The 18,836-nt window shown below is 37.0% G+C and overlaps 1 protein-coding gene across 2 annotated transcripts; it reads left to right on the top strand.

Annotated features, from left to right (window-relative positions):
• The first annotated feature begins 3,431 nt into the window (after nucleotides 1-3,431).
• On the top strand, nucleotides 3,432-18,031 carry FBXO9 (F-box protein 9). Of its 2 annotated transcripts, XM_010024805.1 has the most exons (13): nucleotides 3,432-3,566; nucleotides 4,536-4,694; nucleotides 5,050-5,107; nucleotides 7,943-8,042; nucleotides 9,742-9,872; nucleotides 12,420-12,534; nucleotides 13,201-13,319; nucleotides 13,619-13,709; nucleotides 14,717-14,812; nucleotides 15,565-15,658; nucleotides 16,030-16,184; nucleotides 17,445-17,593; nucleotides 17,828-18,031. In XM_010024805.1, the coding sequence occupies exons 2-12, from the start codon at nucleotides 4,548-4,550 to the stop codon at nucleotides 17,551-17,553; spliced, it is 1,215 nt and encodes a 404-aa protein (XP_010023107.1). In that variant the 5' UTR covers nucleotides 3,432-3,566; nucleotides 4,536-4,547; the 3' UTR covers nucleotides 17,554-17,593; nucleotides 17,828-18,031. The 2 variants fall into 2 exon arrangements, with proteins under 2 accessions (XP_010023107.1, XP_010023106.1); XM_010024804.1 differs by lacking the exon at nucleotides 17,828-18,031 and having other exon boundaries at nucleotides 17,445-17,777.
• Nucleotides 18,032-18,836: the final 805 nt, after the last annotated feature.

Raw genomic sequence — 18,836 nt, forward strand, 5'->3', positions numbered from 1 at the left:
GTGCCGCGCTCCTGGCCGTGCTCCCACCCCAGGTAACTGCGCCGCGGGGAGACGCGGCCGCCTTCCGCAGAGGATGATGGGTTGGGCTGATGTGTGGGGCTCCTTGGTTCAGGACCGACCTAGCTATCCGTAGAAACTCCCGGACAAATCACTGTGTCATTTCCGACGAGCGTGCCCAGTCTTTCTGTTTCTTCCCTCAAAAAACAGATGGCATAAAGTCTCTTCAGAATTTTAACAGCTTCATGGGCCAGGCCCTCTACTTACTCGAGTTTGTGAGTTACTGTCGAGTTCAGTATTGCTTTTCTGACTGCACCTCAATAAGGACTCCAGTATCCATGATGAAAACTTGATCATTCAAAGTTCAACCGTTTCTGTCATTCAGGAGGTCTTAAAATGCCTTACCACCGTGATTAAAACAGGTATTTTTTTAAGCACAGTGTTGCTTTTACCACATTGAGAGAAAAATGGAGCGATTTCCTCATTTTCTTACAAAACCCCCAGTAGAACATTTGCTGTTCACCACTGTTTAGCTACGCTGTGCTTGCTTCTCCCTTAGTTCTGTACAGCTCACATGTAGTCCTGTTCAGCTGGTGACAGTCAACTTGGAACTCTTTCTGATCTTGGCGTTATTTTGCTGAAACAGAAGATCTGAACTATTAAAGGACTTGCATTGCAGATAGTTTAGTAAGCGATTGTTGTGCTCTGAGAAAATCAGCATGCCATTATTGACTGCAAAACAGTTAAACCTAAGCTGTGCAAGTATCATTTGCAGTTGGTAAATGATCATTTGCATTTGGCAAATAATTTTGAAAACTTCGCAAACAAATCGGAATCAAATCTACTAAGTCGACTTACAGGTCGCAGTCCAATTCAGATGTTTAGTTGTGACATGTCAACCTTTTGGTGGCTTGACCACCACTTTTCTCGTGGAAAATTACTTGAGCTGGTCAGTACACACTAAGGATGTCTCAGTATCAATCAGGATAAAGTCCATGTTACATATCACAGCTGACTTGTAGCAGGGGGAAGGCCAGAAGCATAAAGATGAGCAGGCCAGACTGATCTGCCAGGTAGTGGATCAAATACGTAGTGGAAAGGTTGTTAATAGAGATCAGTTTTCCAGTCCAGTTAGCCATGGAGTAACAATGTGGATGAATTGCTTACTGGTAAATTTAGAGTGATGGTCACTGAAACTGCCTCCAAAGACAAACCTTTGATATGAGAGACTTCAAATCATGCATGCACTCACTATAGAAGAGGTAATGACAGAAGTCAAAACTTTGGTTGTAATCAACTTCATGATTTCTTTTTTAGGCTGTGTACTAGGTCTTCATAGTGTGGTGTATTTTTTGTTTGGATTGAGAGCACATTTAAGTTTTAAAGAGCATTAAATGACATTTTGGAAGCAGTTGGTCCAGAACCGTGACTGTGACTCAGAAATGAAGGAGAAGGAGGGCAGTTGAACAGAGACAAAGGGAGGAAAATCAAGACTCTTGAACAGATAGCTGAAACAGTTTTGAACGTGAGGTAAACATAAGCCAACTTCATAACCTTCTAAATAATTTTAACTCATAAATTAGTTATTTACAGACTTCATGAGTTAAAGATTTTAATGGGCGTGCCCTTATGCACAAGGTCGTGTGTTGATTTGGTTTAGGAATTGCTGGTTTCTGCATTTTGCAGATAAAACCAGGCTTGTTTAGCCCAGAGAGCTGACTGCACATAATTCAGCTGCAAACCAGAAACCTTAATCTCTGTGCAGACTTCATTTTTGTCAGCCCAGTGCTGTAGTAATGCACTTACGGATACCCATTTCAGTGCTAGCTCATTCCTAGGCTATCTCCTTTTGGCTAGCGTAGATATAATCCCTGGATGCCGAAATAATGTGTTAGGACTGCTGTAGCTCATAGGGCAGTAACTGCCTGCAACCAAATTCTGGAATCAAAACCCATGAAATTTCTAAATTATTTACTCCCTGCTCAGATGTAACGCTGCTTCAGGCTTCAGAGCTTTAGCTTCTCTGTTTTCTCCACTGAGAAATTAAAAATGTACAACCTTCAAGTCAGAATGTAGAAACAGATGCAACATATGTGTACTTCAACCAACCAACACTGGCCTCCTTATCAACTGTAAAAGGTAAATTGACTGAGGCATCAGTAAAAACATATTTACAGATGACAAGCCAGTAAGTTTGTGGTTGGTTGGGGAATCAGAGACAAGTACTACAGGTGAATTCTGGGGAGGTGCTTGTCACCAAGACAGAACAAACATTGCCTTTCCACCAGATTTTCCAGTATTCTGTACTTTGAGCATGAATTTCCAGGTGCTATGAAAGTTTTGTACATTTTCTGAATGCAAGAATGCTTTGATTTCTGCACTTTCTGGAGGAAATAGAGACTTCTTTATGAGAGCTTGGAAGAATCTCACTGACAGAATGTCACTTGAAGTCTTTGAGCACTATCTACAATAGGAAGGAGTGGGAAACAAAACTTCTGTAAGTGGTTGTGGTAATCTTAACACCAGGCTTACCTTCTTAAAACCTCACTTTGCATTATGTACTTGCAGAACTATAGATGTGAAACAGTACAGTTCTGTGGTGGACAGAAAGGTAGGAAGACAGGGGTGCTTCAGCTGCAGGAAGAACTTTAATGTCTTAGTACTGGCATCTCGCTGCTGTTGTCATTGCAGTGACTTGTCACTGATGCTCAGAATTTGTTTTCCTTTGGTTTAGTATAGATTCCACAAATCTAAGTGTACTTCACGATGAGAATTTATTGCATCTCTTTCAATTTTGCTCTTAAACTAGCTGTAATTCCTCTGTAGAGCCCTGTCAAGTTTTCTTAAAGATCTTGTTTAAGGTCTTACTTGTTTAACCTGTCTCACAGCAGTACTGTAAATAAAACCAACTGTCAAGCTCTCACGCTAGCTTTTTATTTTCTTTTACAATACATTTCTGGCTTAGTTTCACATGTAGTTTCTGAGATTCCTGTATGGAGCTGTAATTCTCCTAAACCATTTATTGTTACTCAAAGCACTGGTCTTTTGTGCTTTTGTAAATATTAAGCAAATCAGAACTACTGGTTATCTTTACAATGAGAAGACAGTTACTAGATTTTAATTTCTTGTGTTAAGCACACTGCTGTTCAATACTGAAGCTTTAGTTCTGTGCTTTGATTTAGACACTGACCTTTATTCAGGTATTGTGGCAGTGTACTGATGTGTATAAGCCTTCAAGTGATACATAACTGATCTGTGTTAGATTGATGTGGCTGAAATGCAAAACACAACTTCATCGGGTTAATATGAACAGCAATTTTAAGATGAATTTTTATCATCAACTAAGTGATCTGTGTGGTAGGTGGGAAGGATGGGGAAAAGAGGAGTATGCTTAGGGGTTTTTTAGTGTGTGTCAGTGACAGTTTTTCTTTCTGAATGTGCTGTAGGGGTTTACTCAGGCTCTATAATCATGTCTGACTGCTCTCTACTAGGCAGAAGGTGAAGAAGATTGTCACTCTGATTTGGTAAGAACCGATGACAATGAAAGACCCGGTGAAGCAAATCTTCAGGTGTGTCCCTCATGCTAGTGTTTTCTTGCAAACATAGTACTGCTGTGATTTAAGCTGCATTACTTATGCTCATTTAGTTACCACACATTTGTTGATCTGACAGATGTTTAATCTGTCTACCCCTTCAAAACTGAAATACAAATTTTGCATTGTTTTCACAAGTGTCAGATTCAGTCTTCGGTTATCTATATAGATGAAAAGAAAGCTTGTGGCAGATCTGGAATTTCTTTAAAGAAGTGTAGAAATTGGACAGCAGTTTCTGTATTGGTCAAATTTCAGTTTAAGTTGTCATTCTCTTCTGGAGCAGAAAGTTTATAAAAGCAGTCTAATAGAAAAGTCTGTTCTCACTAGATTTCTGTGTAGTCGCTCCCAAGAAGTTTTGATAATTGTAAGAGATGTGTAAAGTGTAACTTCAAAGATGCTGAAAAAAATGCATAGCAGGAATTATAACTTACCTTGTTTCACAGAGCATAGTCCTTATTTTTTAAAAGAGAAAGGAGTTTAAGGTATTATTTGTATATTATGTAAATGACAGCCTTGATTTTTGTAAAGCTCAATGTGCCTGTGGACAAAAACTAGGTTTTCTAAGTTTTAATTTAAATAGTTAATTGACTTCTTGCTTAAGATAACTCTGCATAAACAAGAGCAAACATTATGTCTAGAAAATCTACTTTTCTATGGAGTCTTACATCACAGCTATAGTACTAACAATCACTTCTTGAAACATCAGTTTTTCTTCTGAGGAGAACAGGTAAAAGCACTGATCTTACTGGATGAGATTGAACAAGTATTTGTGCACTTTTTTTAATTTACTATAAAACAATTGTGAATTGTGTCTAAACTCGTGGAAGCTATTTAAGACTTGGAAGTGTGAAGTATAATTTTGAGATTCTTTTTTGTGTTTATAATTTCTCCTCAGAATATGTATTGGTTGAATAAGTGATACTAAGAATTAATCATATTTTTTAGGCAGAGCTCCAGATGTTCAGAGCTCAGTGGATGTTTGAGCTTGCCCCAGGTATGAGTTCTAGTGGGTTGGAACCTCTGCCATGCAGAGCATCTTCAAAAGGACCTGGAGTAAAGTCTGTAGATGCCAGAAGGAAACAGGAGATAGCAAAAGAGGAAAAGGTACAAACCCATAAATGTATAATTTGGGGATTTTTTTGTGTGTGTTAGGAGTGCAGTATAACTATCCTAAAAGCTAATGCTGAATTAAATATAGAGAAACAACAGAGGCGATTAACCTGTTGTCTCCATACAAATGTGTTTCCATAATCCTACACTGATTTTTCTAGTTTTTATTCTTGGCTTTGTGTCACCTTCCAAGTCTGCTTTCTGAAAGGCAGTAGGTACGGGGTGAGCAGTAGAAATGTAGATAGTTTGTTGATTGGGAATTTCAGTTACGGCTTGTAGCATATTCTAATTCAAGTGACATTGCACTTGTAAGGAGTTTAATAACTGTTCTGTGTAATTTGTTGTGCAGGCAAAAGAACTTTTCCTGAAGGCAGTGGAAGAAGAACGAAATGGGGCCCTTTACGAAGGTAATGTGAAAGTCTACAGTGAACATCTTTATTGTAGGAGAATCTAACCCTCTGATTTATGTGCAGAGCGGCATGATGCCAGTGAATTTAAACTGCAGGCTAATAGTAATTTGAGAGCTCAGTTACTCAGATAAGCAAACACGCTTGCTATGAAAGGAACACAGTTCTAAGGTTGAGGTGGAGCTAAAATCAGATCAAGAATATAATCTCTAGCTTTCAGACAAAACAACAGCATTTTGAAATCTGGAAATTTAATGAAGCACTGGATTGCTTCTTTATATAACATGCTGCTTCTTACGACTTTTGCAACATGAAATAAGCATAGTAATTAATCAAGGCAATATATTTCCTGTGCTCACAGTTTTCTTTATTTCACTTTGAACAGAACTACTTAACCCATGGAATGCTTTGTTGTTACATTGTTTGTTTTTTGTTTGTTTAATTTCCACAGCATGCTAAGATAGCTTCTTTAAGAATTCCTGAAGTGAATGTTTAAATCTGGTAGTCTTATGTTACGAGGTTTGCCATAAATATTTAAGACGTTTAGCTTGCTTGCTGTCTTGCTGTCAGCATTATTAAAACTTCAAATTCAAAATTTTCTTCCTCATATTTAGTTTTCATAATATATAGAGTAAAAAGCCCATTCTGACTTCAAGTCCTATAGGTCTGTAGTGGAAATACCAGTTTTCTATTTCTGCTGTAGCAAAAAAAAAGAAATGCAGAACATGTGTGTCATCCTGCTTGTCCACTAGAGGTTTTGGCCACCTTGGTTAAAGTGCAGGTGCAAAATATGTCAAGATACACACAACTCTGGGAGCTCCTGAACTCAGCCACCTGTCGAATACAAAATTTCCTCTCTGCCATGGGAGTTTTCCTTCCCTTGCAAGGGATTTCTGGTGGTTGTTCCAGATCTCAAATGAACTGAGTGAAATAAGAGTCCCCAGTAGGTAATAAAATTAGTTGGTTCAGTTTCTAATTTATTACATGTTTTTACAGGGCAAAATTACTCCAGGCTAAGGTATTTTGTGTGTTTGGTGTAGAAATAAATTCACAGTAAAAAAAAGACATCAGCACTATGTCTGGTATATAGCCTACCATATAGGAAATCATGCAGTAAGTACACTGTAAAGGTTTTCATACCAACAATTTCCAAGTAAATTAAAAAAAAATATGTGAGGAAAGCAGTCTATTTAAGCATTGTGTGTATAAAATGAACCGTACAGCTTCATCTGCTTGAGTGTACTCCTTGTATGTTAAACATAGCAGCAGAGAAGTAGTTACATCTAACAGTTGCTTTCACAATTGTTTTAGGCATCTGGATTGCATGAATATGAATCCATTCTTTCTCACTTGAATTTGATGAGACTTGAAGAAAAAAACTAAACTGTTGCTACACATACATCTATATGAGACCTCAGAGACAAGGTCCAGTGCCAGACACAGATGTATTACTGAGTGCATGTCAGGACGTCTGTTTTCAGTCCACACCTTTTAATCTGCTGACCTGGCTCAGGTCACCAGAATCCAAGTGGCATTTCAGCCTGCTTCTGAAATCTGCTGATAGCTGATGTATGTGAGACAGCTATGTGCAGCTGCTTGTTCATGTTTAAGTACAGTACAGTGTTGCTGCAAGATTAAATGCTAATGACACTGATCTCAGTTTAGCTGGCTCCTGGTATTCCTCATCCTCACCAGCCAAAGGATACTACTTGTCAGTCACCAGCCCTGAAATGAACTTGAAGAAATAGGAACACTTACTTGCCCCAAAGTCAAGCTTCTCAGACTCACTAGTGTGTTAAATTCTGAGCTCCACACTCATTGACATTTTATTTTGGGTTTTGTTTTTAAAGGTCCAAACTGAGGGAAAGTTGCCCTCTGATCACCATGTGGGAGTACAGAGACATGAATATATAGATGATGTGAACAGTGATATTAAAATGACAATATACATAAAATGAATCCACTTAAATTAAGAAGAATTCACAGAGTTAACTCAGAAGAAAAACACTCTGCAGCTTAAATAAAGGTTCATTCCCATAGGGTGATTTTCCTGGGCCTGTTTCTATACTTAGTGTTTGTAGCATCTTTGGAGTGTTAAAGGCAGAAGTACTTCTCTGTGTGCTAGAAGAAATCCAGTCTGTCAGTTTTACCTTCATATCCCATAGGCTTGTGCTTGCTATATAGGTTTTTGAGAAAGCTGCTTTCCTCCAGGTTCCTCACCCTCAGTGAAGTGGCTTGCTTCAGTGCTTTCTGTAGCTTCCAGAGTTTTGCTGCAGTAAAATTTACTTGTGTCTGTTGTTAAGTTTTAAAACTATAACACTGTTTTGTTGCTCTTTCTCACCTTTATAATGTTGTATATGTCTGAATGACTGCACTGTACAGGGATTTGAGGTACCTGCATCATCTTTCAAATTTGCTTTCATGGTTACTTATAAATATAGTGCCTAAGATCTTTGTGGCTTATTGAGAAAGCTTTGTAAGTGCTGGTCCACAAACAAAATCAGGACTTCGTAATGTTTTAGTGTAAAATTTTGTACTACATAATTGAATTAGTAGTAGTTAAGGTAAATCTGTAAAAGATGAAGTGCGTCTGAGAGAGCTCTTTTATTCTGGAAAAGTACATTAAATTTTTAGTTTTGAAAATAGGTGCTTAATATACCTGTCTTCTGTATCGAATTTAAACCTAATCAGTTTAGACTAAATAAGATTTACTGGGCAAAGGCATTTTCCACCTTTTTAATGCTTTTAGCTGAAGCCATCTCTGAAAAAAACCCTTTATTTTGATAAGCTAGTATAAGTATCAGACCTGTTTAAACATTAAGCCTTTATTTTCAGCCATCAAGTTTTATCGTCTAGCAATGCAGCTTGTACCTGACATAGAGTTTAAGATCACTTATACACGGTCCCCAGATGGTGATGGAGTTGGGAACAGGTGGTAAGTATGAAAATTTACTAATTAAGTGCATAGGAGTACTGAAACCTGAAATTTTGTTTCTGAAGCACATGAATGACCTGGTGTGCTACACAGTTGCAAGTTTCTCAACATTTGGAAAACTTATCCTCTTTCAGTTGAGTAGACTGCTACATAGAAAGTTTACAGATGCATTAGTCAAAGGAGGACTTTTCTATACTGTAGTTCAAAAAAGGTAACAGGCTTTTTTTTGCAGCTAGGTAAATTCAATGAAAGGTTTACAAACAGTTATGTTGTCACGTAAAAAAAAAAGAAAAAACATCTTTCACTTTATTACTTTTGATTTCTGAGTTGTGTTTTTTTACACATGTGGGATCATGTACAAAATTGTAGGTGGCAAAAAGATCAAATAGGAAAAGCTTTGTACCATGGAATGAGCATAGTAATTAAGCAAGGGAATATCCTACCATTCTTGTGCTGACACAGCCAATTGGGAGTGTTTTCAGTAAGTAGAGCAATATATTTAGAAGCTCATAGATTGAGTAGTCTGGTCTTTCCTCATTAAGAGCATCAGAATACCTCTGGCCTCAGCGCACCAGATGTGTAGCAGCTTAAGGCTGGCCTGACTTGAGCCCAAGACTTACATTTGAGGACAGGATTCGGGTTAGGGCCAAAACTTCTGTTATAGCTCAGATAGCATAGTGAAGACAAGCTTATGAAACAGACCTTTCCAATTCACTGCTTACTGGTAGCAGTCATAGGTACTGCTTATAACTACAAGAAATCAAGAGTTTTAAAACTGAGGATATAAGAGGAAAGTACAATCATGTTCATGCGGTATTACTCACTCAGTCTTGTTGCCCTAGGGCATGACAGCTTAAGTGCAGTAGTTGACTCAATATAAAAGAGAGTAATATGAGCTAAGTGCTTTCTTTTCTCTAGTTTCAAAACTAGCATGAAGTCTTTGTTGTGCATTTGTGCACTAGGGAAAATCCTGGATTATAAACTACAGTCATATAAAAATCTTGTTTTCCTTAAGATTATTTTCTTCTTGCAGCATCATTTTCCTACTCTCTTAAGCCTCTGTGACTCTGGGGGTGTTGATCTGCTTGAGGGTAGGAAGGCTTTACAGAAGGATCTGGACAGGTTAGATAAATGGGCTGAGGCCAGTGGTATAACATTCAGCAAGGAGAAGTGCTGGCTCCTGCACTTGTGTCACAACAACCCCATGCAGCGCTGCAGGCTTGGGGTCACTCTTCAGTGAATAACGCAGGAGTAAAAAAAAAAAAGAAAAATCCTTATTTGTTTTCAGTATCTTACATTGTGACAAAATGCAACTTCCTGTCAGTTATAATTTATTCCTGAATATGGCTTATCTTAGAGAAAGTAAAAGAGGAAGCTTGTCTTTTAATGGAATCAAGCAATTCTTCAGTGACTTCACTAAAAACAGTGAACTCTTAAATACAAAAAGAAACAGGAATTGGAATTAAATCAAAAAGAGAATTGTTACTGGCAGATGGATTCCAGCAAAATCTAAATGAACTTGGTAAGATTGCAGTAGTTGTTTTATTGTATGATGAAATGAGATCACTTTAAAAACTTACAGGAAACAACTATATTAAATAAGGGTAAGACAGTGGGTTGATGTAAAAAGAAGGATATCTGTTGGTATGTTTTGGTCAGTATTGGCATTTGATCAGTGTTGGCATTCCCCCTTTTCTAGTGTCGAGGATAACAAAGAGGATGACAAGATGGCTGATCTCCTGTCTGATTTCCAGCAGCAGTTGACTCTTCAGGAATCTTCAGTCAAACTTTGTCAACCTGAGGTTGATGTCAGCCAGACCCATATCTCAGGTATGAGTTAAGATACACTCAGTGTAAGAGTTCAGTTTCATGTTTCACTCTATTAAAACATGTCTCCTTCATTCTAAAGCCACCTTTAAAGAAATGCATGCAGTATCTATTTACTTTTATAGTTAGATGTAAAGGAAAAAAGATCATCGACTACCAAAACAGATCTTGTTCTCATACATGGTTTTGCCTTTATTGCACAAACTTTTCTATGTAGTACTACTACTAAGTAGAATTTTTCAGGATCAGAGTCATACTTAAAAGTAGCAACTTCTAGGAACACACTTGCTGAAGTAAGCGTATTGCAGTTTTCCTTCCAGTTAATGTTTGAAAAAGTAAAATGTAGGTTTGTTTTTTATTTGTTTCCAAATGCTTGTCAGAATTCTGAAGTGCAAGTAAGAGACAATTGTTCTGTGAAGACTATGCATCTTTGCATTTCCTGTTTTATCTGATTCTGTATCAGATCTTTACAACAAATATGTTTTCAGGTTCAGCAAAACTATATAACATAGCCGGAAAGACTTTTGCAGGTTAAAGCTTTTCAGTACTTTAATTCTAGGACAGTCATCCTGAGACTTCCTTGCAAGATCTAAATTGTACAGAGTACAAAATCGTACAAAAAGTTACAGACTCTCTTAAAATCAGGTGCTGATTCACATCCCAAATTACCAGCTGTTCTTGGAAATCTTACTCTAATCTCCTCTGTTCTGCTTAAGGAAGGAAAATAAAATAAACGTAGCAAGCTGTTAAAGCATAAATTTTAACAACTGTGCCATTGTACACATGGGAAAACATCTTTTCCTTTTTTTTGCCAGTAAAGTCAATATGTTGTAGACATTACTGTCAAATGATCTCAGGAGATGTCTGTTGAGCAGCAGTCTTGGTCTCATTCTAGTTACATTTTCTGCCTTCCTGCCAGTCCTGTGTTACAATGTGTTGTTTACTGACTGTTTTTAACAGAATGAAAACTGTTAAAATCATGATGCCTGCTTCAGAAGTTGGTAGGCTAGAAAAGATTCCTCATGGTCATCACAGTAGTACAATAGTCACAGAATTCAGCAGCCCAGGGAAAATTGTAACAGTGTGAACTAACAGATTTGGTTGAATTGGTTTTCTGTGTTCCATTTTACATTTTATTGACATTCATAATCTTGGAATGCTGGTTAACCCTTAGTACAGAACAGTATCAGACCTCTGCTATGTAACTGACATACTGAATATATTTACTTCCCCTCCCTAGTACATGAGCAATTTTTCATAGTAGTTTTGTTGTTGTTGTTTTACACAAATAAAGCTTAGGACCAAGATACCATTCATCACCAGAAATACTATAATATTTTCTCTACAGTGTGTGCCCCGCATCTGAAGCAAAGTGTCTTAATGATCTTTACTAGAAACTTAGAAACATGGATGACAAGATAGATAATCAAAGGCTTTGGCTGATAGTGGCTATCAGAATGGAAGATGTATACCTGTTAGCACTAGTAAGAGATTTTTAATCCTTTGCATCCCCCATTCTCCAAGGCACTAAGAGTTCACATACCAAAGAGCTCATAAGTTGCCAGAGACTGTTATGTACCTTGTAGCAATAATCTGCGCAACTGTTTTTTATACTGCAACATTATTTTAAGGGTTACAAATACAGGCAATAGAGCAAATTTATGATTTCTCAATAACAAAACATAGAATTAAGTCAGATTCATGAAACGAGATGTGTGTTGAATACAGAAACTGGTGTACAGTGAGGTTATGTACTTTTTATCATATTGGTATTCTGAAATGTGAAACTTAAGTTTCATCAAATTTTATAGCAAAACCAGTGTCATTGAATCTGTGGGAATGCACCAGTGCAGTTCTTCAAGAAGCACATTTTTTCACTAAAAATCAGAATTCTATTAAATTGCAGTCTCTACCATGGTATTTACAGCTAGTTACTGTTTAATGTACCTTTGTGCCACTCAGCTGCTTTCTCCTCATTATCTTGTATTACATTAGAAAAAGTCTTACAACAGTGCTGTGTGATAGCATTTTCAATCACTGGACCTGTACCACAAAATATAGAGTGATATCATATCAATTTCATAGTGGATAGGTTGGGCTTAGGACCTCCTATCCAGTACTGACCCTGACCTGAGCTTATTTAGCTTGGCATGCAAAAGCAGTATGCTTTGAGGTAATGTTACGCACTAGGTCAGTTTGAAGAAAATACTACTTCACAGTCAGTGTGGATGTTCAATGTACATGTGGAATTTTTGGTATAACACCTTACAGTTGGGGATATTTGTAGTATAAAGCTATGTTTTACCCTATTATTTTGCCATAATGCACTTCCAGCTCTTTATTTTTGGGCTTTCATTATGTGACTTTTTTCTAAATGTAGTGGCTTTTTTAATTAAAGGGTGGGGGTTTTTTTTGTTCCCTGGCTGCCATGTGAAAAAGTTGGAATTTTTTAATGGGAAGTCAGAACTTCAGTAATGGGCAAACCTGGATTGTAGATAACCTGTTGATTTACAGGCTACCATCTCACAAGGATTTCTTTTCTCTTTGCAGCGTTGCCTATGGAAGTACTAATGTATATTTTCCGATGGGTGGTTTCGAGTGACTTGGACTTAAGATCATTAGAGCAATTATCTCTTGTTTGTCGAGGATTTTACATTTGCGCCAGGTATTGTAGAAAAATTATCCAGAGTGAAGCTTCTCTCTGCTCTAAGGAAGAAAAAAGCCCTTTTTTACGCTCGAACATATGTAAGCTCTGTAGAGGTGGATAATAAATCCATAGAGCGAAATTGCCTGTGTTGGTAAGGTGGTTTTATGGATTTTTTTGCTTTTAGGGTGCTAAATCGTACATGTCGGAGTATGCCCTGCTTTTTCTTCCTGTGGCAATTTTCATGTTATGCTCCTCACAGTGCTAATCAGCTTTCGAATACACCACTAATGGTATGTTAGATAGATGAATTCACTGTAATAAAAGATGTTGTGGGAAGTCTTATTTGCTCTACCTTGTTTGAGATTTAGTTGCAAGATCTCCAAAGTAATGTTTGTTGTTTTGTCACTCCACACAGAGAAGTGACAGGCTGCTGCAACGTTGTTGTTCTGTACTTGGCTGAAAATGGCATTGTGTTCTTGAATTTCAGTGGGACAAGGGAGTAGCTTTCAAATGCTCCAGGACTAAGTAAATCAGTCAATGTTTTTAAATTATGAGGTATTGTTGTTCAAGAAAGTTTCAGTTGCATCCAAACAAAGTAATGGAGTATATATATACTTTGATATATAAAAGGTAAACAAGGTCTGCAGAAAAATGATGGGTTTGCTTTTTTCTCATTTTCACTAGAGATCCTGAAATCTGGCATCAAGTCTGTTTGAAAATATGGGGTAGGAGCTGCAATAAGCTTGTTCCATATGCCTCTTGGAGGGAAATGTTTCTGGAGAGGCCTCGTGTTCGCTTTGATGGTAAGGTGTACTTTTGAATATAGTTTTTTTGGGTTTTTGTACTGCATGAATCAGTGATAGAAGCAATCAGGTGGGTTTGATATTTCTGATGTTGTTAGACCTAATCTGAAATTTTTTTGGGTTTCTGAATCTGTAGAACGTCTAAACAGAAGGGAAGGGTGCACAGGAAGAAGATAAAAAACTTCCATGTATCTAAGTAACCAAAGTAAACTCAAAAGGTTTAGATTGTTGTTTTTTTCATCTTAATCGTTCTATGTACTTAATTTTTGTTCGTATAATTGTATCTTCCTGTTCTGTAGGTGTCTATATCAGCAAGACAAAATACATACGTCAAGGAGAACAATCTCTTGATGGTTTCTATAGAGCGTGGCACCAAGTGGAATATTACAGGTAGAACTGTAGTACAATGAGTGAGTGAAATGTTTCTCTCTCTTAAGTTCTTTAAATCCAGCCCTCAATATCACAAACAGTAATCATTCTGTAAAACTCAATGGAACTACCACAATGTGTAAAGCTATGTGTATTTTCTGAGAATAGGTCTTAAGAAACAGAATTTATTATTATAATTAGAGATGGGCTTAGAAACACAGTTCATCCTCAGTTAACCATTTCATGTGGTTAAAATTTAAACAGTAAGAACAGCAATACTTGTCCACAGACTTTTTTTACCCAAATTACTTGTGGTTTACATTTCTGATGTAATAATTGTTTTCAGCAAAAGGAAAACAAGTGATTATACAAGAATTGTCTTTTAACTTACTTTTAGCCAATTGTAAATAATCAATAGGCTGAGCTGTCTCAACTTGCTGTAAATACTTTGCCATTTGTTTTCACAGCCTGTTTTTATGCTGTTCTCCTCTTGCTGTTGCCAGCATTTGTTGTTCCATTTTGCTGTCCCTTCTGAGGCTGGAAGCTGTTAACAGAAACCATTGAATCTTGGGGCTATTTCTGCAGTCTCACAAACAGCAGCATAGTATCTGAGTACTGTAGAAATTGATCAGGTCCCAGAAACTGAAAAAGCCCACATGACCTGTAGTGTTAACTGTAATTAAGATTTTGATGTGTTTGTCTCAATGGATGCTCTCAGTGGAGAAACTTACTTGAGGTCAGTTTTGGTTCCAGGGTAGCCTTCTTCTGATAGAGGTGAAAAAAATCCTGAACTTCTGCACTCTTTCATAACTTGATCTTTTAATCTTCAAAACTCTCTTTTGATTTCTGGTATCTTTTTTTGTTATATCATATGTGAAGAAAGGTATTTTCAAATCCTGTTACCTAGTAAGTTCTATATCCTTCTGGGAAACATCCTGTGATTTATTAAAAAAAAACCCAGCAACCCACAGCACAACAGGAAAAAGATGTGTTTTCTACGTTTATGTTGTGTAATTATATTTTTGCAGGTATTTGAGATTCTTTCCAGATGGCCAAGTTATGATGCTAACAACTCCTGAAGATCCTCAATCTATAGTTCCTCGCTTACGGACTAAAAATACAAGGTTATTGACATAAAATTAATCTTGCTTTTACCTGGCAATTTCTGTTTACTTGTATCTCAGATTCTGTATACTGGCTTAGCAAAACAGGAGTAAAAATACAATTATTTATATTATATTACAGATATTTGTAGTTCTCTTCTGAGAATTACAAAAAAATTTTTACTTGATGCAAAGATACCTTTGAATTTAAGGTGCTGATATTGTAATTGCATTTCCTTTGCAGATTATGTGATTTTAGACTTTGAAAGAAGGTAGATGGAATAATACATGCTATTAGCTTGGTGGTTTTAGAATCCTTTTGAAGATACTATTTTGTTGTTGACTGCCTTCTCATAATTCCTTGATTGTTTGAAGGGAAGTGAAGATTTTGGTGGGATAAGACTAAATTATGGCTTGATTTCTTTATGATGTTTGCACAAACTTGCTAAAAGCAGAGAAAATTGTTACTTCAGAACAGGTTTGAGCTGTTCACTAGAAGTCTGAAAGTATTTAGCAGTAGGCTAGGTAGAACTGACTAAATTACCTTTACTGTCCTGTCTAGGAAAGTGAAAAGCAACTTTCCAAAATGTTTTCATGATTTCATATCATCAGTGAGCCTGGTACTTTACTAAATGGAAATAAAAGAATAGTTTCTTTAATTATGTTATGCAATCAGTTGTTTCATTGTTGATATTTGTATCATAAGTACATCATTCTTCTGACACAGAAAGTGTTTTTATGTCCTTGACCCTATCCTCCTCTTAACCTTCCAGAACGGATGCAATCTTGCTTGGCCATTACCGCCTTTCCCAGGAAACAGACAATCAAACCAAAGTATTTGCTGTAATAATGAAGAAAAAGGAAGAGGTAGGTAGCAAAAGAGAATAGAGGAAAAATAGTGTAAGGATGGGGCTTTTTAGTATTTTTTTTTTCCTCAGACTGAATATTTTAAGGCACATGAAGATTTGCCTTACACCAGTGGATTAAAAGAAGAATTCTTTAAATGGTTAAAAAATAAAATAAATCACCATGTTTATTTATGTCTTACATTTCTCTCTCCTCACCTACCTTACTTTCTGTGAAAACTTGTATAATTAATGTCTAAATTGATGTATTTTCAAAGAAGACCGGTACTTGCTTTTAAGTGTGAGAGTCCTCAAAGTTACTTGGGCCTCAGGATAAATAGTTGCACGATGTATTTCTTTGTAGGTCATTATACTTCCTTTCTCTTTGTACAGAAACCAATTGACTGCCCCAAATGCAGGTATTTCCGACGTGTTCCTGCACAAGAGACAGATTACAGCTTTCATGTAGGACTACAGTTGTGCTCCAGTGGGCGCCAGAGGTTCAACAAACTTGTCTGGATACATCATTCTTGTCACATAACCTACAAGTAAGTAAATGGAGAATAAGGTCAAAGAAGGATACCTGCCTACAGAAGCACAGGTCACGTTAATTTGTCCATATTAAGTACAGAAGATGTAAAGACTGTGATACTTAGGAGACTTTAAACAAATGTCCTGAAAACAGTAACTGGTCCTGATTTGACAGATTGTAATGAACTTTTACTTAAAGACATCCCAAGATTTGCTAACTTCTTATAATGGTATAGGAAGTTTCTGAAGTAGTAGAACTGCAGTATTTTAGCCATTATGCACAGTGTTTGGATGATTTCAGAACTGAATTGAATGACTTAGTGTGGTGCTAGTAAAGGGGTTTGGAAAACATGTTCATTGAGATACATTTGTTTTTGTCTGTGAATGTGCAAGCTAGAAATGTCTGCATCCATCATGTGAAAACTGTAATGTGTACTTACTATGTAATCCAGCAGTGCAAAATACAGGCATGTGTCCAGCTGTTCTTATCACTAACCAAGGAAGAGCCATGGCTGCTTTGGCTGTCCATATGTTAGATGTTGGCATTTAGGGTGGATTTAGGCCTTGTATTCCAGTCTTCTTAATCTCTGTGTTCATTGTTTTTATAGGGACATAGCTCAACTATTGAGCTGTAAGTATATAAAATCTAGGAGATGAACTACTGGTAGGTAGGAGTATAGGTAACTTCCATAAACAGAAAAATTACTTTTATAAAACCTAGTATTTTCATACCTTACTTAACGAAAAGTAGCAGTGTCACAGACATTCTTTTCAGCGTGAAGTTTCTGTACTGCTCAGGTTCTGCTCTACCTCTGGTGGTGACCGTTTGAAACCAGAATAAGGATGAGTATAAAACACAGCTAGGAGGGCATATGCTTTTTGTCAGTGATGTTCAGAAATATTTGTTTTTCTTTTTTTTAAAGTTTTGCAAACATACAAGTTTTTACTGTCACTCTGTGTTCTGAATTCAAGGATCTAAGTGAAACAAATGAAAGGGTTTTTTAACTTCAGTATTAATATGGTGACTTCAGTGACATCCTGCACTGCTTAAACTCTAGGAGCTAGCAAAAATGAAAGGGGAAAGTGGTTTCTTTGATATTAAAATAGAAGTGTATAGTGTGATTTGGCCAACATTCAAATGCTTTCAGAACAAGGCAGCATGAAAGGCATCCTAGCTGTAGTTTGGTGCACACACTGTACTGCGGAACATGATTGCATTCTAGAGGGCTTCAAACAGCAACTTGTGTCTAATTTAGCTTCTACAACACTCTTTGCAGATCCACTGGTGAGACAGCTGTTACGACTTTCGACATTGACAAAGTGTACACCCCTTTGTTCTTTGCACGAGTGAAGAGTTTTACTGCATTTTCAGAAAAGCCGCTCTAAGAAACACCTTTTCCCCTCACAGCTCTTGCATGAATAAAAGGTTGTAGCTAACGAGCACTTAAGTTATAAATGTGTATATATTCGGAACATTTTAAAATTCTGGGGAATTTTTTGAAGACAGTATGTTCTATTTGATTATGAATGGCTGGGGCTTTATTTTGAGATCAAGCTTATGAGTATTAAATACCTTTGTGACAAGAATTTGATAACAAATTTTTGTTGTTTGTTTTGTGTTTTGGTTTTTTTGGTTGTTTTGTTTTTTTTTTTTAAACAGATTTTATAAATCAGTCTGCTTAAAATTTGGATTTTCATCTGCCTGGACACTGGTTTGTCCAAAAGAAATCATTATAGGAAAATCTCACTGTCCATGGGGCAGTGTGCGTGGTCTCTGGTGAGGGCTTGAAATGTGAATAGGAGAAAGTTGTCTTATATCTGTTAAACTGTGTGATTTAAAAGAACTTCAAATAAATGTTTTCTTTAAATTAAACTTATTTTGTTTGCCTTTAAGATCTGACATTTTGTCAACATCAACCTTAAGGAAAAAAGTAAATCAAGGGCAAGCAAGCATGAAGTACAAAATTTAACCATGCAGGTACATCCCCACCAATGCAGGGATGTCAGTGATAAACGCAATTTGATTTTGATAGAAGTTCAGCGGGGCCTGCCTTGACAGGGCAGGCACGCAGGGGAGATGGGTATGGGCAGTGGATTGTTCACTTATACCGGAGGATGACTTTGCAGGATGCGTGGCTCTGCTTGGGAAGTGAGGCAGTGCAATGATGAAATGTGTGTACTGCTTGTGCATTGGCCAGGTCTGAATGCACAACTAAGCAGGGCTCACTTGGACCTGGCTGTAATGTGTTCTAACTCTTCACCTAACCTTGCTACAGATACTGTAAACCCTTTGAGCATTTGTTGTGCTAAGATAAATTTTGAGGCTGCTGTAGATGTTCAGGTGCTGTGTACTGCTAATGATGAAGTGTACCTTGAGGTTTGGTGCAGGTACTGTATGCTGCTTCTCCTGCATATGTCGCTTGGGGGTGTAGAGCAGACACCGTAATGCCGCTTATTATATATGTATCTTGGATTCTGAAAGAACTGAAGCTTTTTAGTGTAGTTTTTAAAAGCCATTTTGCATAACTTACCTTTGAACATCTCATTTGAAAATACTGACCTGGACTTGAGGACTAAAATGTGAAAGTTGTTGAAAGAACTATACTTGCTCCATAATTTATAAAGTGTATCTTTGCAAGGAGCTACATGATTAAAAATACATCAATAAA

The sequence above is a fragment of the Nestor notabilis genome, unplaced genomic scaffold, assembly GCF_000696875.1.
Source record: "Nestor notabilis isolate BGI_N333 unplaced genomic scaffold, ASM69687v1 scaffold7452, whole genome shotgun sequence".
Taxonomy (NCBI): domain Eukaryota; kingdom Metazoa; phylum Chordata; class Aves; order Psittaciformes; family Psittacidae; genus Nestor; species Nestor notabilis.

Excerpts from the sequence above, each read along its gene's own strand:
- FBXO9 (XM_010024805.1), top strand. The coding sequence starts at position 4,548 with ATGTTCAGAGCTCAGTGGATGTTTGAGCTTGCCCCAGGTATGAGTTCT. Across the intron at positions 4,695-5,049 it reads AGATAGCAAAAGAGGAAAAG|GCAAAAGAACTTTTCCTGAA; the intron begins GTACAAACCCAT and ends TTTGTTGTGCAG. Across the intron at positions 9,873-12,419 it reads CAGCCAGACCCATATCTCAG|CGTTGCCTATGGAAGTACTA; the intron begins GTATGAGTTAAG and ends TTCTCTTTGCAG.